Source organism: Bufo gargarizans, chromosome 4, assembly GCF_014858855.1.
Source record: "Bufo gargarizans isolate SCDJY-AF-19 chromosome 4, ASM1485885v1, whole genome shotgun sequence".
Classification (NCBI taxonomy): domain Eukaryota; kingdom Metazoa; phylum Chordata; class Amphibia; order Anura; family Bufonidae; genus Bufo; species Bufo gargarizans.
Window position 1 is genome coordinate 267,105,353 of NC_058083.1, and position 21,033 is coordinate 267,126,385.

The 21,033-nt window shown below is 44.3% G+C and overlaps 1 protein-coding gene across 2 annotated transcripts in view; it reads left to right on the plus strand.

Moving 5' to 3' along the window:
• Nucleotides 1-21,033, plus strand: part of DOP1A (DOP1 leucine zipper like protein A) — a 106,529-nt gene that overhangs the window by 7,049 nt on the left and 78,447 nt on the right. For both annotated transcript variants that reach the window (XM_044292397.1, XM_044292398.1), the window contains exons 3-10: nt 2,434-2,615; nt 2,706-2,876; nt 4,077-4,266; nt 6,676-6,774; nt 9,861-9,960; nt 15,648-15,757; nt 17,111-17,219; nt 18,995-19,115. In XM_044292397.1, coding sequence (XP_044148332.1) covers nt 2,434-2,615; nt 2,706-2,876; nt 4,077-4,266; nt 6,676-6,774; nt 9,861-9,960; nt 15,648-15,757; nt 17,111-17,219; nt 18,995-19,115 — 1,082 coding nt within the window. The remainder of the gene's footprint in view (nt 1-2,433; nt 2,616-2,705; nt 2,877-4,076; nt 4,267-6,675; nt 6,775-9,860; nt 9,961-15,647; nt 15,758-17,110; nt 17,220-18,994; nt 19,116-21,033) is intronic.

Consider the following 21,033-nt stretch of genomic DNA (forward strand, 5'->3'; position numbering starts at 1 on the left):
GAGAATGGGTACACCTAGGGGAAATACAAAAACCATCTGAAACCTTCATTTAAGAACTCTTGTTCCTCAGTAAGAGTTCTGGCCCATCTTGGGGACACCATGGCGTGCTTTGTACTATACCTTCCCCCATATTTGGGGAGCAGCGTGGATGATGGTTAAACAGCAATAACTTTGAATGGAAATCCATCAGCTCACCTCGCCAAGTGCACAGGATCCAGATTGCTTAGTCCATGTGAAACACATATGTAGTTGAAAAAAAACATGGCCTTTATTAAGTCATATTAAAAACCGCAAACATGTAGTCTGTAATACAGGAATAACGTACTCCTGACGCTGCTGATGTATCACTACTGACATAACAATCTGTGTAACAGTACTGCCTCATCTCATTCTCCTGGAGTAACGCTCCTTTTATTAATTCTGCTGGATGAACAGTAGCAGGGTCTTTATTCATTTACACATGGAGTGCTGCTCTTCTGTCTCCATAGACCGCACACGCTACATCCGTGTAGCCCTGCTATCTGGTGTAAATTGGATATGATCACACTATGGTTCTCAGGAGGAAATGTCTTTGCTGTCGCCTCGCCAGTTCTCTTGTGTGAAGGATTTTCAGTGTTATTCTTTCCTCGCTGATGCTTTCCAATATTACGTGTTTCGAGAGAAATGGTCTGGATCATAGATTTCAACAGAGATCCATTTACTTGTGCCATTTAACCCGCTGTCAGATTGCTGGCATGTCACTCGCCCGAGACATCTTCTATCTGATTATTACTGTATGTGTAGGAAGGGGTTTTGCTGTGCTCCTTGTATGAAGTATAGTTATATGATATTGTGACGAATACTGCACCTCGCTGCCGCCGGACGTCAAATACGTAGAGCCAGTGAGATACGGTATGGTCACTGGTTACCAAGGCGTGACGTTACGCCGTCCCTGAGGAGCAGGTAAGGTTCACAGACTCCCCCTGTCCACACGGGCACAGAGAGGCAACAAGCTGAGGGAGCCTTTTCACTGCCCCAGTGAAACAGCGCTTCCTCAGCCCAGGTATACTGCCACCAGCTTCTCGTTTGATATAAGCCCGGTCTACTAACGAGATTATATAGGGTGACTAACCAACCCGCAGTAGCGTATAACTAGGCCGAAACACGGACGTGGGGGTTCGGGATCGAGATACCAGAACAGCACAATATTCAATGATATGTCTAGTGAGCCCTTTAGGCAATTAAATATAACACAATATACATAGAAAATATATACAGTGGTCTGAGTGGTAAATACAGATAACGTGGTACAACAGGGTTAAGCAGAACAAAAGTCAGTTTACAAGATGGATGAGTCTTTGTATGAATAATGGGTTTCTGTAAAGCTTGGCTGTAGTCACATGGGAGGCAGTGATGTCAGACGTTTCCAGGTCCCTTCCAAACACGTATGTAGTGTGACCCCCCCTTCAAAAGAAAAGACATGCCCTCTTGCTGGCACAAGCCTTTTGACCTGTAGCCGTCCCCTCCACTCCTCTGGGTTAAGTCCACTCCCCCTTTTCTGGGGCTGGCAGCAAATGAGTCACAAAACCGATTAGGGCTCATGGCTCCAGACCAGAATGTCTCAGGGAGGTGGTTCTGGGACCAATGGATCCGCCTGGGTTCCGGCTCCCAGTAGAGTCCAAGCATGGTGCCGTTATTTGGTTTCTGTGGGGAGATATGTATATCTCCGCTCCCTGGCATACCACCACCAAACTATGACCACGGGCCTGTTCATCGTGGCCGCAGGGACACAAGTATGTATCTGGTTTATGCCTGTGATGGCCGGGCGATTCATAATTCCTTATGAATCGCCGGTTCCATGATGTCAGATAAATTTGATAGAACTGGGGTATGGCCTAGACCACCTGCAGGGAAGTTTTCCTGCAGGATCCGTGCTATCTGAATCGAGGTGAGAAATTGTAAACAAAGGTGGTCTGCTAGAAGTTCTCTGCCATTTGGCTGGGCTTTGAAGCAGGCCCCCCCTGTGGAGTTCACTACCTCTGCTATCTGACAGCAGATGGCTGGTGTGGGAACATGGCTGACAGTAAATAATAATTCATATTCCTCACAGGTCGGTGTGGGAACATGGCTGACAGTAAATAATCATATTCCTCACAGATATCATTTTATACTTTGATGTATGACCTATATATCAACAGAGAACCATTTCTTGCCAAAGACATAACTTAATTGGCTGAAGCGAATGATCCAACTCCATCCTGACTGCTGACATGCGATGGATTTTTTTTCCTCCGTTAGTCGTCCATATTCAGAAATTTCTATTATGTTGCAGCCTATTGTGGATCTACTTTTCCCTGCATATGATGGTTCTGTTGACCCCCATCCCTACACCAGCCATTGGTGTTGTCTACCAGCTTTCCACAGACCCAAATGACGGTTGCATTCTGTCAACAGGTCCTACAAAATAATGCGAAATATCAAGTTGTCCCTAAAAAGTTAACTGTAGGGAAACGACTGGCACAATGTCTTCATCCAGCTTTGCCAGGAGGCGTCCACAGGAAAGCTCTAGAAACCTACGAAATAATCTTCAAAATCATTGGACCAAAGCGGCTGGCCAAAGACCTCTTCCTGTACAGGTAATGGCTGACGATGACATGACGGGAGGGTATGAAGCCCATGCTGATTCTGTATATCGCATTAATATATTTATTGTCTGCCTTTTTCAGTGCTGGCCTTTTCCCTCTACTTACAAATGCTGCAATGTCTGTGAAACCAGCATTACTTAGTCTGTATGAGATATATTACCTGCCTCTGGGCAAGACCTTAAAACCTGGCCTACAAGGACTGCTCACTGGTATTCTGCCTGGATTGGAGGAGGGTTCAGAATACTATGACAGGTAAGTGCCATCAAACATGGCGGTGCTGTAGAGAAACGGCTGCAGCAAAGGCCGTGCAACTGTAAGTTGGGTATCAGGCCAGTTATCCAGGCACCTTTTGAGAGGCGGCAGACCATTTACCACTTGTGTTTTCCTGATGGCTGTATACCCAAATCTCACTACCATTGCCTCCATTAGTCCCAGCGATCACATGATCTCCAGGTGACTGGTCAGTTGACCCTGCTTCTGGGGCTAATGGCCAAAGTGGCTGTCTATTGATTAGGAGCACCATGGCATATTTATGGTCTGTGTAATGGCCAACTATTTCTTGCCCATCTTGGAACTGCATTTATTGTATTCAAAAATAAGGAAGTAAATATGAAAAATGTAAAAATGTGGGGCTGAAAGGGGTTGTCCAGCCACTTAAACTTTTTTTAAAACAGTTTATAATGATATAAACTAATAAAAGATGTAATAATCTCCTTACCTATCCCCTGGCACTCTCATTTTAGGACTTCCCAGATTGGCTGCAGCGATCACATCTCTGTGCCTAGATACAAAAACACAGAGTGGGGGTGCCAACTGGTGTAGCAGGAGGGTCAGGGGCTAGGCTACCAGACCGATAGTGGTTGCGCAAAGCCAGGCACAACACTAGTAGGGAGCGTAGGGTCTTCTAGCCGGGAGAGCGATCAGGCCAGCGGCATCCAGTGACCTCCCTATCCAACACTGTTAATCCAAGGCTCCATTCCCAAGTTGTGATACTTTTTCCTAATGTTCATATAAAGCCTTTAGTGAAATGGGAGTGTCACCACTGCTCTTGTTGCAGCCAAGCTCCCTCCCTTGGTTGCTTTGACAGGGCCAGGTAGTGATAAAGCAGCGAGGGAGGGGCTGGTCACAGAAAGTAGTGGCGCTTGGGAGCAACAAGAGCAATGGTGTTTCCCTCATTGCACCAAAGGCCTCGTTTTCATATTTAAAAAGTATTATAACTTGAGAACGGAGCCTCAGATCAAGAAAATAAAAACTGCATTATAATCAGGTGAACCACAGCTGTGTGTCTGTACAAACGGTTGGATAAGCAGGTCTCCGGGGACAGATTCCCTTTAGGTGGTAGACATCCCTTTTAAAGAGGTTAAAGCTCCACTGTATGTAAGTGTCTAGTGGTGAGGTGGAATATCTTCTCAGTAAGGTGCTTATTATTCTCAACTGATCTCCATCTTTTAGAACAAACACCCTTCTGGAGAAGGTGGCCTCGGCAGTGGAGCAGTCTGCCTTCTATAGTGCTCTATGGGGTAGTCTTCTCACCAGCCCCGCGGTACGTCTGCCTGGCATCACTTATGTCCTTTCCCACCTGAACAGGAAACTGTCAATGGAGGACCAGCTTTACATCATTGGAAGTGACATTGAATTAATGGTAAGCTGGTATACTACATTATAATTAGGATATTGGAAGCAGGGGGGGGGGGGTCAGTGGATGGATATGTGATAGGTAGATAGAGAGATGGAGGGATAGATAGGTAGATAGAGAGATGGATAGGTAAATGGATGGATATGTGATAGGTAGGTAGGTAGATAGAGGGATATAGAGATGGATAGGTAAATGGATAGATATGTGATAGGTAGGTAGATAGAGGGATAGAGAGATGATGGGTAAATAGATGGATATGTGATAAGTAGGTAGATAGAGGGATGGAGGGACGGATAAGTAGGTAGATAGACGGATGGAGGGACGGATAGGTAGAGGGATAGAGAGATGGATAGGTAAATGGATGGATATGTGATAGGTAGGTAGATAAAGGGATGGAGGCACAGATAGAGGGATAGAGAGATGGATATGTGATAGGTAGGTAGGTAGATGGAGGGATAGAGAGATGGATAGGTAAATGGATGGATATGTGATAGGTAGATAGAGGGATAGAGAGATGATGGGTAAATGGATGGATATGTGATAGGTAGGTAGATGGAGGGACGGATAGGTAGGTAGATAGACGGATGGAGGGATGGATAGGTAGAGGGATAGAGAGATGGATATGTAAATGGATGGATATGAGATAGGTAGGTAGGTAGATAGAGGGATGGAGGGACGGATAGGTAGATAGAGGGATGGAGGGACGGATAGGTAGATAGACGGATGGAGGGACGGATAGGTAGATAGACGGATGGAGGGACGGGTAGATAGACGGATAGGTAGATAGACGGATGGAGGGACGGATAGGTAGATAGACGGATGGAGGGACGGATAGGTAGATAGACGGATGGAGGGACGGATAGGTAGATAGACGGATAGGTAGATAGACGGAGGGATGGAAGCCATTTAATTCTATAGCATGCATATTTTATCTTCTTTTGTATTTAAAGATCCTGCTCATTATTCTATAGTAAATGCTATAATGTGTGTGCCGCTCTACGTGCTGCACACAGAAAACCATTGTATTTTCCGCACCATTACCATTCCTGTGTAATTCATCAGAATGTCACTGTTGGATTTTTTCAATTATCTTTAGAATGACTAGGTCTGGGTCATTTGTAGCAGTGCTGCTGGTGTGTAACGCCGTGGATGGGATGTGCTCTCGTCTCCATGTATAGTAATGAGCCTTATGCTCATGCCCGTCACTGTCACATCACCCTGCTCATTGATTCCCAGTCTTCTCCATTCATCTCTGACCAGTGCTAATGATCAGATCTGGAGGAGCTCTGAACCTTTTTGAGCCTTTTTTTTTTTTTTAGAGCTGAATTGTTCAGTTGAGATTTTTCAGTTTTTTTATAATGGCAATCCTTCCTAAAATGTATTGTCCTGAACCTACGAGATACAGTATATATATTTTTTTTTTTATAGCCTGTGTTCTTAAAAGGAACATGTCGCCACCTTTACGCCTTTCTGAGGGCAGAATAAAGTAGTAACAGGCGTGCTGGTTCTAGTGATAAATTGCCTTTAAACTGCCCGATCACATTAGACTAATGTCAGCATGGAGAGAACGGTTGGGCAGCTGGATTTCAGCATCTAGGATCTTGTAGGAAAAGGTACTCTGCCACCTGAGGTGTCTGGCAGCAGTCCACATTCAGAGCACACTCATACTTGTGTATAGAGGAGTCAGATGATGGCTACACTATTGTTGGGCAGATAGCATAGGAAGTGTATGGCCAGCTTTAGGGTGCAGGAATCACTAGATTGGCTTATATCATTTGTATGCCCAGCAATAAAAGGGGTTTTCCTAGAATTTACCATCTATTTAGTTAATAGGTGATAATGTTAATACTAGGAAAACCCATGATGAGCCTGGAGAGAGTAAAAACTCATTTAAAGGGACATTTCCAAGCGGTGGTAAATCTTTCATTTAGTACTGTGACCTCATTGCGGTCTTTCTTTGCACAACGGTGCACCAACCAACTGTTGAAAAGCTTCTGGTTCCGGATCCCTGCAGCGATGTAGCCCATTAAAGGGGATGTGTCACCAGTTTTATGCTGCCCTGTATGAGGTAGAGCATCGGTTGCCCATGCATGTGAGGTCGGTTGAGTGCACTATGGCGCTCAGCTCGAGCTACGGCTATTCAATTCGTATTTTAGTAAAACACTTGGGTCAGTTTAAGTGACCCTTCATTTCAGACAGGGTCTCTTTCACCCTGCATAAAACTGATGTCAGATTCCCTTAATTCCCGATGTCGGACCCTCACAGATTTTAAAGAGATGGCATATCCTAGTGATACCTTTATTTTATAAGAAGCAAGAACCCATTTCAGCCGTAGTGGACTTTCAGCATCATCATACAGTGAAATGTTGGATGCTTGTTTTACGTCTAACCTTTCTCCTCCAACGTGTTTTCCAGGTGGAGGCAGTGAGCACCTCCGTGCAGGATGCCAGCGTGCTTGTCCAGAGGAGTACATTAGACCTCATCCTGTTTTGCTTCCCCTTCCACATGAGTCAGGTACCTAACATCCCTTCACATCCCTCATTAGTTGTGTAACTCTTGTATTATTGAATAAGGAATGTTTTACACTTGCCGTTGACTTCTTAGAGTACTTTCAAACTTGCGGCAGAGGATTCCGGAAGGCAGTTCTGTCGCTGGAACTGCCTGATGGATCTGTCAAAACGTATGCCAACTGATGGCATTTGTCAGACGGATCAGGATCCTAATCCGTATGACAAATGCATTGGAATGCTGGATCCGTCTCTCCGGTGTCGTCCAGAAAAATGGATCCGTTTTTTTTTTTTTTTTTCACATTATTTTGCGGTCTGAGCATGCGCACACCGCAATGCCAGATCCGTTTTGCCGGAACACACTCAGCATTAATGCATTTCAATGGGAAGTGTTCCGGAATTTTGGACAGAGATAAAACCGTAGCATCCTGCGGTATTATCTCCGTCCTGAAAAGGCAAAAAGACTGAAGAACTGATGCATCCTGAACGGATTACTCTCCATTCAGAATGCATTAGGATAAAACTGATCAGTTCTTTTCCGGTATTGAGCCCCTAGGACGGAACTCTATGCCGGAAAAGAATAACGCTAGTGTGAAAGTACCCTTAGCTGTATTGATTCCTAATACGTGTGCGACTTACATTCAGTAAATGGGCTGGAGGGCACATTCACATGCCCCACAAGCTTTTCCAATCCTGAATGCCACCAAGGGTTAGACAACCTATTCCCGTACTAAATTACAGCCAACGAGTTGCAGTACTGCAGTAGGAAACAACTTCTAAATAAGACTAATCTTCACCCATATTAGGGGTATTTGTGCCGGCCACAAATCCTCCATTGGTCCTATACGATAAGGAGATGGTAAAAATAGACGTACCCTGCTCACCCCTGGCTTTGGTAGTGTTTCTCCTTTTTACTAGGCTTCTTTTCCTGAGATCTCATTAATCTTCTTACTCCATATGTCGCTAAGAAACAATTTCCTCATGTAAATCATAGGCTTTGACTCTAGTATAGGTTAAAGCCTTTAAGCCAATTTCTGTGACCGTTTCTTCCCCCATCACGGTACTTCAGGATGTCATTGAGAGAAATATAAAAGTCGCCTCATGGAAATAATTCTAAAGGTTCTCTGAGTCATAGTGACACATCAAAGGTTTTGATCGGTGGGGGTCTGAACACTGTGACCCCCACCGATCGCTAGAGCCAGGAGAGAGAAAAGCGTTCACATATCTATCAGGAGGTACGCTCAAGAGAAGTTATGCTGCAGGAGGTACGCTGACGAGAACGTCTCTGGGCCCATCTCAAGAGCGTGATATGCAAGCTTTTCTATCTCCTCGTTGCAGTGATCTGTGGGGGGTCTCTGCTCAGGCCCCCACCGATCAAAGCTTTTGATTCTGCGAGTCTGAGTCACATAGTACAACAGAGGAACGGAGCTGATAAATCTGAGAAATAAAGCACCCAGCCCGAAAAATAACTACACACCTATTTATCTGATTACTTTAGATACTGAGGAAATGGTAACATGGAGTACTTATATTGACCCGTCACCGGTGTTTTCTAACATTTCAATGTCCTGTACAACCTATGAGAAGTGATCTGTCTTTCCATCACAACTGTGGGGAATGGTGCCTCAGTCTGAGAACCCTTTAATTTATTGCATTTATTAGATTCTTCATAAGCTAAGAGTTAGTCAATGATCTAGTGGCCAGTAGCTGTATATGTAAAATGGCATGTTTCTGATAGGCTCAGAGTGATCACATGATCAACCGCATGACTCTTTTACCAGAAATGTGCCGTGAAGAGGGAAATAAGGATCAGGCATGTTTGATTGCAACATACTGACACGGGAGATAAACCTCTGCCAAATGTTTCTTCCGAGACTTACTTCCCTCTATTTAAGGGGGTTGTCAGAGAGTTTAAAAATTTTTAAGTAGCTGCAGGACATAAAAACATTCATTACTCCCTGGTTAAATCCCTTACGGTTCCAGCACAAGGGCTCTGCTAGTACCAACCACTGAGGCCAGAAATCGGCTGCAGCAGTCATATGGATGCACAACACATCATCATTCCAAGAAGATAAACACCGCCAGTGGGGATGATGGCGCATCGGTGCTGGAGCTGTGGAGCAATGGGTTTTTCATTTATAACCTTTCCTGCAGCTTCTTTAATTTCTTAAAGGGGCTGTCCAGGTTCAGAGCTGAACCTGGACAGCCCTCCATTTTCACCCAGGCAGCCCCCTCACATGAGCATCGGAGCAGTTCATGCTCCGATGCTCTCCTTTGCCCTGTGCTAAATTGCACAGGGCAAAGGCATTTTTCTGAGTTCCGGTGACGTACCGGGCTCTCTATGGGGCTGACAGGAACCCCGGTGACGTCACCGGCACTGATGGGCGGGATTTGGCTCTGCCCTAGCCAGTAAAACGGCTAGGGCAGAGCTAAAGCCCGCCCCTCAGAGCCGGTGACGTCACCGAACACACTGCTGGGCGGAAGTTACCGCCCGGCAGTGTGTTATTGAAAACACAAGAGCCCGTGCCCTGCGCGATCTAGCGCAGGGCACGGGAGCGCATCGGAGCATGAGATGCTCAGGAGGGCTGCCGGGGTGAAAATAAGGGTATGTCCGGGTTCAGCTCTGAACCTGGACAACCCCTTTAACTTCTCAGACCACCCCTTATAAATACACATGCATGGTCACCCAAGCAATAGCCTTTCTGTAGAACTGGAATCCAGTCATAATACAAAGCACTTTGTCCAATCTTGTAACATGAACGTCTGCTGCAATTCACCCGTGTTTCCATATGTCCAGTATATACGGTACTTACACTTACTTGGGGGGGCCGGGGTGAATATATGATCTGGGATTGCATTGGGCTCTGCTTACATTTGGCTTATAATGGGGTCCATCAGGTTTTTAGAATTTTGATATTTTCAGCTGCTTTCTCACCATCACAGTCTGTTTTTCTTGCTGTAAAAACGAAAGACTGGCAGAAGCGGCAGTGTGAACACAGCCTTAGAATTACTATTTTGACCTTATCTATAGAAAACAGAAATTATTACCAGGAATGAACTTGTGACCGTTTTTTGTAACCTGTTCCTTCCCAGGCGACCCGTCCTGACATGATTCGTATCCTGTCGGCTGCTCTGCGCGTGGTCTTACGGAGAGATATGTCGTTGAATCGAAGGCTCTATGCCTGGCTGCTAGGTGAGCGGGTGGCCTTCTGATTACTTATCATGGAGAGCGGCAGCAGTAAAGATCCAACTGTGTAATCATCATGTTGTAGCAGTAGATGTTTTTGCAATGAGGCGTAAAATGTGTGCCCCCTCTGTATGGTAAAACGGGTTTTATACAGGCGGGGGATCAGGACAATTATCGGGGAGACGTTTATACCAACACTTGTTCCTGATAATTGCCCTATGTAGTATGCCGTCGATCACCTAAAGACTGTGACTGCATCTTTCATGTGACACCAAAATTCATTATTTGTGGGCAGTACATGAATCTGTGTGGGGATGAGCGATTGTAGTAGTAACAATTATTTCTTTCCTTACCAAGGCGATGATTGCTTCATGTAAATGCAGCTTTATGGTGCATTCACACATCCGTATGCATTTTGCAGTTTTCAAAAAATACGAATAACGTCCATGTGACTTATGTGTTGCATCCGTTTTTTTTGGCAGACCCACTGTAGCAATGCCTATTCCTCAAAACGGACAGCAATAGGACATGTTCTATCTTTTTTGCGGGACTGCGGAACAGATATATACGGATGTGTCCAACACATGATGTGCCGACCTCATTGACTTGAACGAGTCTGCATCCAATCCGCAAAAAAAATGTGGATCGGATGTGGACCAGGAGTATGGTCATGTTAATAGGGCTTTACTAAGACTGATCAGGAATGTCGCTCCGTGCATCGACCCATGTAAAAGGGCGTTTAGATTGATGACCCTTTCATCTTGGTATCTTTGTTGGACAAAGGTAACATAGCTTTAGTACAGGCATCCTCAAACTGCGGCCCTCCAGCTGTTGTAAAACTACAACTCCCACAATGCCCTGCTGTAGGCTGATACCTGTAGGCTGTTCGGGCATGCTGGGAGTTGTAGTTTTGCAACAGCTGGAGGGCCGCAGTTTGAGGATGCCTGCTTTAGTAGTTGCTTATCTAGGATTTGTGATAAAATTATCTCATTAAATCAATTAAGCATCAATTCATTAGTACAAAGCAACTGAGGGAACACAATAATGGTCCATTCACACGTCCGTAAGTTGGGTCCGCATTTGTTCCGCAATTTGTGCACCCATTCACTTTCAATGGGGCTGGAACGGATGCGAATCCGCATTTTCGGGATCCACATCTGTTTTTTCGGGATCTGTTTTTTCGGGATCCGCAATTCCGTTCCTGAAAAAATAGAACATGTCCTATTCTTGTCCGCAAATTGCGGACCAGAAAAGGCATTTTGTGTTATAGTGTCTGTGATGTGCGGTCCGCAAATTGCAGGTGTCCGTGTTTTGCGGATCCGCAAAACACTTACGGACGTGTGAATGGACCCTAAGGGTGGTATTACACTGCCCAATGTACGGGCAGGGCGAGCTCCAACAGGTGACAAAACATCCATCGGTGCTTAATTGCTTCGGCCTGATTACACAGGGAGATGTGCTGCCAATAAATCGGGCATCTTTCGTCCTGATGAAAGAGGCCCAGCAGCCGATAAACGAGCGTTTGTTCGTTCTCCGGTCGTTTTTCTGACTGCTTGATACATGAGCCATTTATCGGGAAAGAGCATTCCCATGAACGCTTGTTCCCAATAATTGGACGATTACCTTGCGGTCTAATAGGGGCTTTTGTAAACCATATAAGAAAAGCAGCGGCTTAACAGTCTAGCGCCTGTGCAATGAAAGCAAGTAACTGGCTAAGTCCTGGAGGAAAACAGTGACATGTTTACTTTATACTGGTCACAGGCATCAATCCTAACTTCCACATCCAACCAAGCTGAATAGTCATGAGCAGAGACTGATAAGTGGATAAGGAAAATATATTACCATCCAAAGGTTATTCCATCATGAAATAAAGATTTGTTTTTTTAATTATGTAGAATAAGGCTGTACGTGGACTTCCATATTGAATGGATTAGGCAGTGGCTTAGGGACAGGCAACAGAGGGTTGTAGTCAATGGAGTATATTCAGACCAAGGTCTTGTTACCAGTGGAGTACCTCAGGGATCTGTTCTGGGACCCATATTGTTTAATATCTTTATCAGCGAAATTGCAGAAGGCCTCAATGGTAAGGTGTGTCTTTTTGCTGATGACACAAAGATTTGTAACACCAAATGGAAAAGGATTTAGGAAAACTAGAGGAATGGTCAATAATCTGGCAACTAAAATGTAATGTTGATAAGTGCAAGATAATGCACCTGGGGCGTAAAAACCCAAGAGCAGAATATAAAATCTGTGATACAGTCCTAACCTCAGTATCTGAGGAAAGGGATTTAGGGGTCATTATTTCAGAAGACTTAAAGGTAGGCAGACAATGTCATAGAGCAGCAGGAAATGTTAGCAGAATGCTTGGGTGTATAGGGAGAGGCATTACCAGTAGAAAGAGGGAGGTGCTCATGCCGCTCTACAGAGCACTAGTGAGACCTCATTTGGAGTATTGTGCTCAGTACTGGAGACCATATCTCCAGAAGGATATTGATACTTTGGAGAGAGTTCAGAGAAGAGCTACTAAACTGGTACATGGGTTGCAGGATAAAACTTACCAGGAAAGATAAAAGGACCTTAACATGTATAGCTTGGAAGAAAGAAGAGACCGAGGGGATATGATAGAAACTTTTAAATACATAAAGGGAATCAACAAGGTAAAAGAGGAAAGAATATTTAAAAGAAGAAAAACTGCTACAAGAGGACACAGTTTTAAATTAGAGGGGCAAAGGTTTAAAAGTAATATCAGGAAGTATTACTTCACTGAGAGAGTAGTGGATGCATGGAATAGCCTTCCTGCAGAAGTGGTAGCTGCAAATACAGTGAAGGAGTTTAAGCATGCATGGGATAGGCATAAGGTCATCCTTCATATAAGATAGGGCCAGGGGCTATCCATAGTACTTAGTATATTGGGCAGATTAGATGGGCCAAATGGTTCTTATCTGCCAACACATTCTATGTTTCTATATGTGTAATTTTTTGGGTAAATAAATTCTATTAATCCATTCACAATGTCATGCTCTTCCAGAGGTTTTTGTAAGATTAGTGGGCAGTTTCTCTGCCTACAAGATATTATCACAGATGCTTGGTTTACTTTTGCAGTTCTCAAAACTGAATTTGACTCGGCAGAGATCACATGCCTCTTCTTCACAGCAAAAATGTTATAACATGAACAGAGTTGCGAAAAATTCCTTAATCCTAACTTCTACAAACCTATGAATGCAGAATCAACCTAATCAAACTAATATGAAAAGTTGTTATTCTAAAAATCTTCATCTACTTGCATATTATAAGTTATACCAGCAATAATTAGTTTTTATGTAGAAAACTATGATTTAAATCAAGCCCTACTGATTAGTGATTTAAATCGCGATTTAAATAATTTTGATTTTAATCAAATCCACCCTGCTGCAAAGCACCAAGGGAAGCAAATTAAAAGGGTTCTCCAGGGAGCAATCATCGGGGTAAAATGGCTGCCATCCTATTAGTACACAAAAAACCTGGCCTAATCAGAGAGGAGCACAAGTTTCTTCACAACACTGAGCTAAAAAGCTGTCTCATCCTCCTCTGCTCTACTTGTCAGGGGTTATTATCCTGAATACAGCTAATAAAATCTCCAGCTGAATCTTTGTAGGAATGGAGTTCATGAGGAGACATTAAGTACATGATGCAGACCCGTACATACAGCCGACTGAATGAGCCCTAAAAGACACATGAAAGCCTGCCTGGAGTTTGCAAAAAAGCACCTAAATGACTCTCGGACTGTGAGAAACAAGATTCGCTGGTCTGATGAAACCAATATTGAACTTTTTGGTCTCAATTGGAAGTGTCATGTCTGTAGGAACCAAGCACTGCTTATCACCTGCCCAATACCATCCCTACAGTGAAGTATGGTGGTGGCAACATCATGATGTGGGGGTGTTTTTCAGCAGCTGGGACCGGGAGACTGGTCAGAGTTGAGTGAAGGCTGAATGGAGCAAAGTGCAGAGATATTCTTAATGAAAACCTTATCTAGAGTCCTCAGGACCTCATACTGGGCTGAAGGTTTACCTTCCAACAAGAGAATGACCCAAGCAAACAGCCAAGACAACACAGTAGTGGCTTATGGACAACTCTGTGAATGGCTGTCAGTGGTCCAGCCAGAGCCCTGACTTGAACCCAACTGAACATCTCTGGAGAAACCTGAAAATGGCTGTCCACCAACGGTCCTCATCCAAGCTGACGGAGCTTGAGAGGATCTGCAGAGAAGGATAGCAAAAAATCCCCAAATCCATGTGTGCAAACCTTGTGGCATCATACCTAAGAAGACTGGAGGCTGGAATCACTGCCAAAGGTGCTTCAACTAAATACAGAGTAAAGGGTCTGAATACTTATGTCAATGCAAGATTTTAGTTTTTACTTTTCAGTAAATTAGTCAAGATTTTGAACATTGAGGGTCATTTACTATCAGATATATGCAACTTATCCCTGCTCACGCCCGGTCTAAAAAGGGGGCGTGGCATGGTTCATCTCATTTATCATTTTCTACGCCTGTTTTAGGCCTTAAAAAATGTTCTAAATCTATGGAAGCAAGGAAGCTCTGCGTAGATTTAAATTGATGGTGGATGCTTTGAAGTTATGTAGAGGCCAGCGCAGAGGTTATTAAGACCAGAGTCTTTTAGACGTCTGTCTTAATAAATTACACCCATTGTTTTTACTTTCCTATTATAAGGTATTGAGTGAAGAATGATGGAGGAATAACATAAAAAAATAAGGCCACAACATAAGAAAATGTGAAAAAAAGTGAAAGGGTCTGAAGACTTTCCGAATGCACTGTATGTCCATGGTTGGTTTACCTGTATGCTTCAGGATGAATTATGACATTTGAAGATGTCAACTTTGCCCAGAAAAATGTATTTTTATAATTTCAGGCAATATTAAAGGGGTTGTCCGAACCCGGACATGCCTCCATTTTCACCCAGGCAGCCCCGCCTGATGTTAGCATCGATGCGCTCCCTTGCCCTGCCACGGGCTCTTTTGTTTACACTAACACACTGCCGGGCGGAAGTTTCTGCCCAGCAGTGTGTTCGGTGACGTCACCGGCTCTGATGGGCGGGCTTTAGTGCTGCCCTAGACGTTTTACAGGCTAGGGCAGTGCTAAAGCCCACCCATCCGTGCCGGTGACATCACCGGGCTTCCTGGCAGTCCCATGGAGAGCCCGATTCATCACCGGAACTCTTGAAAATGCCCTTGCCTTAAGTGATTTAGCGCAGGGCAAAGGAGAGCATCGGAGCATGAACTGCTCCGATGCTCAAGTCAGTGGGGGTGCCGGGGTGAAAATGGAGGGATGACTGGGTTCAGCTCTGAACCCGGACAACCCCTTTAATTTTTATTATTATAGATTATTTTCAACGGTATGTTAACCCCTTGGAAGCCCCTATCCTCTTGACAAGTGCACCAGCTAGTGCTAAATTGCTTGGCTTGATGTCTAAGATAATGGCACACTTCTCACTGGTCACTGTACAGATGAGAAGAGCATTAGATGAATATTCAGAAGATATGAGCCCTCTGTTAATGACTATTCTTGTGCTCTCTCTCCTGCTGTCACTTTTGGGGACCATTCGGTGAGTTAACAGTGATTATGTATATTCTCTTTTTGACATAACACCCGAGATACCTTGATTTGATTTCTTACTGCATGTATTTCTTCTTAGGATTTGATAACAATGGGGCTATTATAGGACCAAGGAGTACAAGACAAAGCAATCCAGAGGAACACGCTTCTCACTACTTCAACACATTCTCTAAGGATCTCTTAGTGCAGGTGTGTTTTCTGATAGACAAAAAATTATGTGAAAAAAAAAAAGCTCTTTACTAAGTAGGCCATTTAAGATTCTGTTCACATTTGTGCTCATAACGGAGAGCACAAAACTGTGCTGAAGTCCCCATAGACTAACAGTTTTGTCAATGATGTTACTTGTCTCATCCATGCTGTTCTTGGCATTGAATCTGATGGAATTGCAAACTGAGCCTTCAATGCAGATGTGAATACAGCCTTTTAACATTGGACCGTATAGCTCATATAGGTGTATAGCACATTAAATCCATTGTTGTTCATATGCTTAAAGGGGTTGTCCAACTTCAAAGTGCGTATTAAATAATCAAGTATATATACGTATACAGGAAAGGGTGCCATGGTGTCTGCTAGTACTACCCTTGTCACTTGTGTCTCTGCTCTCACTAACACAATAGATTACATGGTAACAATTTATAGTTTGCTCATTGCAGTGATCTGATTGACTAAAAATGAAAGCATAGAAAGGGCTCATTTAGACGATCGTATATTTGTGTCCGCATCCGTAGCGCAATTTTGCGGAACATATCTGGACCCATTTATTTCAATGCGACCACAGAAGATGCGGCAGCACACGATGTGCTGTCCGCATCCGTACTTCCGTTCCGCAGACCCGCAAATATCCTATTCATGTCCGCAAAATGCGGAACTCGCGTGGCCGGTATCCGTGTTTTGCGGATCCGCATTTTGCAGACCGCAGAACAGATATGGTCGTCTGTATGAGCCCTCAAGCAGATCTGTCACTGTAATATGCCTGCTGCTCATCAATTCTCTATGGGACTGCTGGGGATAGCACCCCGCTATTTACGCCAGTCCCATAGAAAATGAATGAAGCACTAATGCGCATGCCCGATCTGCAGGTCCATCAGACTGGGGAAATGGGACCCCCCACTCTCAGAAATAGGGGGGGTCCCAGCAGTTGGAGCTCCACCAATGAGTTAATTATCCCTTATCCTCTGGCTCTTGGATAACATGCAGTCTTGGCACAACCCTTTAAGCTAACTGGTTTTCTAGACAAGCGAGCCTTCGATGAACCTGTCACTTCACTGTTCATTATTTGCTGGCTAGAACATACTTATGTCTGTGCTATGGCTTTGGACTAGTAAATGTTTGATAGGTGGAACTACTTACATGGTTACCTCCTGCACTTGGAAAAAAAAAATATATTTTTTTTTAATCACAGAAAAGTGCCCACAATTTCATTTTTGTTTTTCTGTTGCCCTAAAGGAGGTATTATAAAAGGTGTCCAAAAAGTCTGCAATGCAATAAATTAGATGGTAGCATGCGTGTCAGTACGTCTTTGTGTTTTTCTTTTTTTTGTAGGCGATGGTGGGAATTTTACAGGGAAAAGAGCCAAGTAGAGAGAGTTCACTAATGCAAGACCTAAAGCCATTCCGCATCCTTATAAGTTTACTGGACAAACCTGAACTTGGTATTATTCTTTTCTTTTATGTTTAATGAAGTTGGCTGAAACTTTCCTTTCATGTAGTTCCTGCTGGTACAACAGCTGTGCCTGTGCCACACTCTAAACTAAGAGCCAGGATCAAAGAAAAATCCAATCCCTGTCACTGAACCCCCTAAAGCACCGTAATCAGGGTGGATGGTAGTGTGGGCAAAAGGAAGAGTTTCCCTTTGTCCGATCCTGATCAGCTCCAGGCAATGCCACCGCTGAGGCTGATGGGGAGGTTGTGACAACCCTGGCCCTAATTAATAGCAAAAAAAAACACAGGGCTGTCTAGTAATGGTGTCTGAATGGCCGTCGGCCAAAGATTGTCCCCCATACACATACATGTTCAGTTCAGCCACTCAATTTGAATTGAGGAGAAAGCTGTTGTCAGTGGTTTATCTCTTGGGATTCAGTGATGAGCACGTTCTGATCTGTGAATGCCCCAGATTTCTCTCCCTTGGAGTAATCAAGCATTTCTCCTGTAATACTCAGCGTACCCTCTGATGTACTGTACAAGTTCCTGGCATTACCCACCAAATTTTAGGTTATTAAAGGGAGTCTGTCAGCAGATTTACCCCTTTTTAACAGTTGCCATTATGCTGTAGCCGCAAAACAGACGATTAACACAGTACCTTTATATGCTTTGGTGGACTTTTAAATCTGCCAAAAACGAACTTTGATGAGGGCTCGCAAGTGCCCAGGGGCGGAGTCCACCGTGTTGGAGCCCAGGCAGCTCTGCCTCTTCGGCTCTTATCCCCGCCCAGCCTCCTCCTCTGCCCGCCTATCTGTTGTCTCTCCCCCTCAGCGAGATCCCGCGCCGATGCGATAACTTCCTTGGTCGGGGCATGCGCATAAGCTACTGCGATGCCGTGTCAGCAATGGGCATTGCAGTGCGCATGCCCCGGCCAAGGAAGTTATCGCATCGGCGCGGGATCTCGCTGAGGGGGAGAGACAACAGATAGGCGAGCAGAGGAGGAGGCTGGGCGGGGATAAGAGCCGAAGAGGCAGAGCTGCCTGGGCTCCAACACGGTGGACTCCGCCCTGGGCACTTGCGAGCCCTCATCAAAGTTCGTTTTTGGCAGATTTAAAAGTCCACCAAAGCATATAAAGGTACCGTGTTAATCGTCTGTTTTGCGGCTACAGCATAATGGCAACTGTTAAAAAGGGGTAAATCTGCTGACAGACTCCCTTTAAAGACACACATTGTACTGAGGTCAGCCTATACAAATCAAAAACGTGAACACTCCACAAAAAGATTGAACTACAGCTCCTCCATATAGAAACGTAGATTATTTTTTTTTTTATTGAATATACATGAGACAGTAACATATGAAATCAGCAGTAAGAAAGGAGGGAAACTTCAGTGAGGAACATGACCCTAGAGGGGGCTGAGGGGTCGGCACGCAGGGGTACCCAGGATATCAGGAAAAACCACACAAAGAGCCAACATAAGAGAATGTAAACCCCGGTCATAAAGGTCCAATAGAAAAGACTATGTGTGGGAATCAAAAATGATAAATACCCCAAGGGTGCGTGTAGATCCCTCAGCCGCCTCCTCCCGACGTCGTTTTGCCAGTGAACTGGCTTCTTCTGGGGACCCTTTCTTACTGCTGATTTTGTATGTTTTATAATTACTGTCTAATGTATATTCAATAAAGAATTTTCTATGTTTCTATATGGAGGAGCTGTAGTTCAATCTTTTTGTGGAGTGTTCAAGTTCCTGGAATTGTATCATTGTTGTACGGTTGTATTTGTTCCAGGGCCTGCCATTCTGGAAGATGTGCTAATCGAAGTGTTCAAGACATTATATACACAGTGCAAAGCAGAGCTGGATCTTCAGACACAAACCCCTTTCAGCAAGGACCCTGCACAACTGAGCAGGTAACCGATATGGGACGGGAATCATGGAGATCGGTGTCAGTCAGTCTGAAGTTGCGTTATTATAGTCTGACCTCTTGGGTGAGCAATGACTTTTGAGATTGTAGTCCACTATTTAAAGAGCATCTAACAATAGACTGAAGCTGGACATGCTCGTTAGATTAATGCTGACCTAACCCACCGATTTCAGCAGGACCAGAAGATCATCTAGTGTGAATGGGTGGCCTTCCAACTCTCCCATTATGCAAGTTGTTGAGAGAGAAGGATATGGCAGTTGGGTTAAAAGGGGTGTTCCCGTCAGGACATTTCTGGCATATCCACTCCAGTGTACCACAGCCACATAGCTAGAGCACATTGCACGCCAGTACCCAATTCCATCAACTGGACACACAAATTGCACAGCTCACACAGTGATTGTTGGCACTTCATTTTCATAAACAAATTTGCCAAAAAGCAATCAAATGTGTACATGAAAATCTTTCACCACTCATATGTTAGGCCTCCCTATCCTGTGGTTACAGTGAACGCGGCAGGAGCTAGTCCATTGGAGATGCTGCTGGCCATGCCATACATTTTTGATAGGTATACGTCTCACCTTTTGGGACCCACTAGTGTCTTTATAATGGGGCTTTGTCATGCTCCTCCATGAATGGAAAGGAGATCCCGTTTGCTTGGCTCTCTCCATTTACAACTAAGGTGCTTCTGAAAATAGCTGAGCACACTACTGTGGATATGCTATAAATGTCCATGTGGGACAGCCCTTTCAACGTGTCCGATCCTATTGTTCTCAGGGGAGAAAAGCTGCAGTCAGATTTCTGGCAAGGGTTACACCACATTTAGAACACCTACCTATTATGGCTAACGTCCAGCACTCCAGCTGTGGTAAAACTACAACTCCCAAGATGTACAATTGCTTGGCTGTTCTCAGAACTCCACAGAAATGAATGGAGCATGCTGGGAGTAATAGTTTCACCACAGCTGGAGTGCCGGAGGTTAGCCATCATAGGTAGGTGTTCTAAATGTGGTGTAACCCCTGCCAGAAACCTCTGACTGCAGCTTATCTACCCTGAGAACAAAAGGATCGGACACGTTGAAAGGGCTGTCCCACATGGACATTTATAGCATACCCACAGTGTGCATGTACAGTACAGACCAAAAGTTTGGACACACCTTCTCATTCAAAGAGTTTTCTTTATTTTCATGACTATGAAAATTGTAGATTCACACTGAAGGCATCAAAACTATGAATTAACACATGTGGAATTATATACATAACAAAAAAGTGTGAAACAACTGAAAATATGTCATATTCTAGGTTCTTAAAAGTAGCCACCTTTTTCTTTGATTACTGCTTTGCACACTCTTGGCATTCCCTTGATGAGCTTTAAGAGGTAGTCACCTGAAATGGTTTTTTACTTCACAGGTGTGCCCTGTCAGGTTTAATAAGTGGGATTTCTTGCCTTAATAATGGGGTTGGGACCATCAGTTGCGTTGTGGAGAAGTCAGGTGGATACACAGCAGATAGTCCTACTGAATAGACTGTTAGAATTTGTATTATGGCAAGAAAAAAGCATCTAAGTAAAGAAAAACGAGTGGCCATCATTACTTTAAGAAATTAAAGTCAGTCAGTCCGAAAAATTGGGAAAACTTTGAAAGTATCCCTAAGTGCAGTCACAAAAACCATCAAGCGCTACAAAGAAACTGGCTCACATGCGGACCGCCCCAGGAAAGGAAGACCAAGAGTCACCTCTGCTGCGGAGGATAAGTTCATCCGAGTCACCAGCCTCAGAAATCGCAAGTTAACAGCAGCTCAGATTAGAGACCAGGTCAATGCCACACAGAGTTCTAGCAGCAGACACATCTCTACAACAACTGTTAAGAGGAGACTGTGTGAATCCGGCCTTCATGGTAGAATATCTGC